The 2,283-nt window shown below is 41.9% G+C and overlaps 1 protein-coding gene across 1 annotated transcript; it reads left to right on the top strand.

Moving 5' to 3' along the window:
- The first annotated feature begins 247 nt into the window (after window positions 1-247).
- LOC112219347 (vasotocin-neurophysin VT 1) lies at window positions 248-1,921 on the top strand. Its single transcript, XM_024380511.2, has 3 exons — window positions 248-520; window positions 977-1,181; window positions 1,465-1,921. Exons 1-3 carry the CDS (start codon window positions 401-403, stop codon window positions 1,605-1,607), a joined length of 468 nt encoding a protein of 155 aa, XP_024236279.1. The 5' UTR covers window positions 248-400; the 3' UTR covers window positions 1,608-1,921.
- Window positions 1,922-2,283: the final 362 nt, after the last annotated feature.

The raw sequence follows: 2,283 nt of genomic DNA, 5'->3' as shown, positions 1-2,283 counted from the left end.
TCAATTTATGCAGAAATCCAGGTATTTCCAAATGGTTCACATACATTTTTCTTACCACTGTATATAAACAGACAGTGTCAGTCTCATTCATCTAATTTACCAGTGTTATTGGTCAATTCTAATTAGTCTTTAATCAAATGGGAGAGGGATTAGCCTAATTTTGACAGTTGAATGACAGAGATCAGATCGGACATTGGCGATGGTCAGGGTGGGGAGAGGCAAATTATGTGATGACGTAGGCGCGAAGCTTAAGCTTTATCAGCGTTGTATCAACTTGGACGATCCCAATAAATAACGGAAAGTTCTTAGTCGTTCAAAAAAAAAACGAGCCATTTGAAGGAGTTCAGTTGTAGCCGTAGCCTACAGTACAAATTGGACGAAGCACTTTAGACGGAACAAGATGCCAGATTCTACTATTCCACTTCTGTGCGTCCTGGGGCTCCTCGCGCTCTCATCTGCATGCTACATCCAGAACTGTCCGCGAGGCGGAAAGCGCTCTTTTCCTGATCTGCAAAGACCGGTAAGTAATTTTTCGATGGAAAATATTTTTTCTAAGGAAAGTTACTCAGTTTTGTTCGCAATAATTTTAACAGTTGATTGGTTTTAATTAGGTTGTTCGGGAAGGAAGTGAGTGCTTTGGTGTTTTAATACACTTTAGGCCTATTGGTGCAAAGAATCCATTGGTTTGAAATTAAGTAGCCTATTCATTCTGTTCCGTGGTTAATGAAACAGTTCTTACAGATACGCATCAAATCAGCTTAATGTGAATAGCCTACAAATGAGCTCTGCCAGAGATAAAATGTAGCCTGCGACATCGTCCTTTATGTGACTCCTTGATAATGCCTGCAGTATTGAATCTTAAATAAAAGTAACTTAATTTAAGCCACTGAAACACGGTAGGCCAATCAGCGGTGTTGTAACTTACCTGGCTTTAACCTTCTACACAGCTATTTACAAAGGATCCTTTTATTTTCAGTGCATGTCATGTGGCCCCGGAAACCGGGGCCTCTGCTTTGGCCCCAGTATCTGCTGTGGGGAAGGGATGGGCTGCTACGTGGGCTCCCCAGAGGCAGCTAGTTGTGTGGAGGAGAACTACCTGCCCTCTCCCTGTGAGGCCGGAGGAAGAGTGTGTGGGTCTGAGGAGGGACACTGTGCTGCACCTGGGGTGTGCTGTGATGCTGGTAAGACAGTCCTCTTTCTTTGTTAGCCCTAGCCTGTCTGTCTGCTGGACTTGATAAAGACAGTAAATGGAGAGGTGAGCTTGAAACCGATGTGATAGTGTTTTTACTAGTAAGAGGTGACTTATTGTGTAAATACTTGAACCCAGAATATCTTTTTGCCTATATTTAACTTTTGCATCATCCACTGGTTAGCGAGGTGACACTTCAGTTCATAGTAATGCAAAAAAAAAAATCCATATTGATGTTTGGTCTACTATATGATTGTTCTATCTTATTTCTACAGAGAGTTGTCTACTGGACCCAGACTGCCTAGACGACAGTAAACGTCAGCCACCCAGCGAGCAGAACAGTTCCTTGATGGAAGGTTTGGCAGGAGATCTGCTGCAGTGGATGCTGCATGCCACCAGAAGGGAGAGACCTCAGTAACAAACCACTGGCCAGCCCTCACCAAAACACACACCCAGAATAGCGCCTAGATCAGTTTCACATGCACTACTACTGCAAAAAACTTACACAGCATACACACACACATCATACACATACAACAGGACACAGGAAAGGAAGAGTGGGTTTGCTACATAAAAAAAGCAATCAGCTCTAGTACATTAATATTTACTGTGCTTACAGTAGCCTTCAGTAAGTTTTAATTTCTAAGGCTTCAACTCAAATATGCATTGTACAATCCACTAGGGGTGGAAGGAATGTAAATATGTAGCAAATAAATATTTTCTTGCACTATTGAAATGTGTTTTTCCTATGACTTACTGAGAGGTACAGTAATAAGCAAACAGCACCTTTATTGGGATTGTTCACCACAAAATCAAAGGGTTCTCGAAAGATTTGGCACCATATAATCTGATTTTAGGGTGAACTATCCTTTTCAGGTAATACTATAATGGGGATGTATAAAAGCTGACAGGTTATTGATAAAGTCTTTACCTATACCTTACTTTGGGCGGCAGGGTAGCCTAGTGGTTAGTTCAAACCCCCAAGCTGACAAGGTACAAATCTGTCTTTCTGCCCCTGAACAGGCAGTTAACCCACTGTTCCTAGGCCGTCATTGAAAATAAGAATTTGTTCTTAACTGACTTGCCTAGTAAAA

This window comes from Oncorhynchus tshawytscha, linkage group LG20 (genome assembly GCF_018296145.1).
Source record: "Oncorhynchus tshawytscha isolate Ot180627B linkage group LG20, Otsh_v2.0, whole genome shotgun sequence".
NCBI lineage: Eukaryota > Metazoa > Chordata > Actinopteri > Salmoniformes > Salmonidae > Oncorhynchus > Oncorhynchus tshawytscha.
This window is presented reverse-complemented; position numbering and strand designations above follow the sequence as displayed.

What these genes read in the sequence shown, in the direction of transcription:
- LOC112219347 (XM_024380511.2), top strand. Translation starts at nt 401, where the DNA reads ATGCCAGATTCTACTATTCCACTTCTGTGCGTCCTGGGGCTCCTCGCG. An exon ending in TTCCTGATCTGCAAAGACCG is followed by an intron (nt 521 to 976) that starts GTAAGTAATTTT and finishes TTTTATTTTCAG; the next exon opens with TGCATGTCATGTGGCCCCGG. An exon ending in TGGGGTGTGCTGTGATGCTG is followed by an intron (nt 1,182 to 1,464) that starts GTAAGACAGTCC and finishes TTATTTCTACAG; the next exon opens with AGAGTTGTCTACTGGACCCA.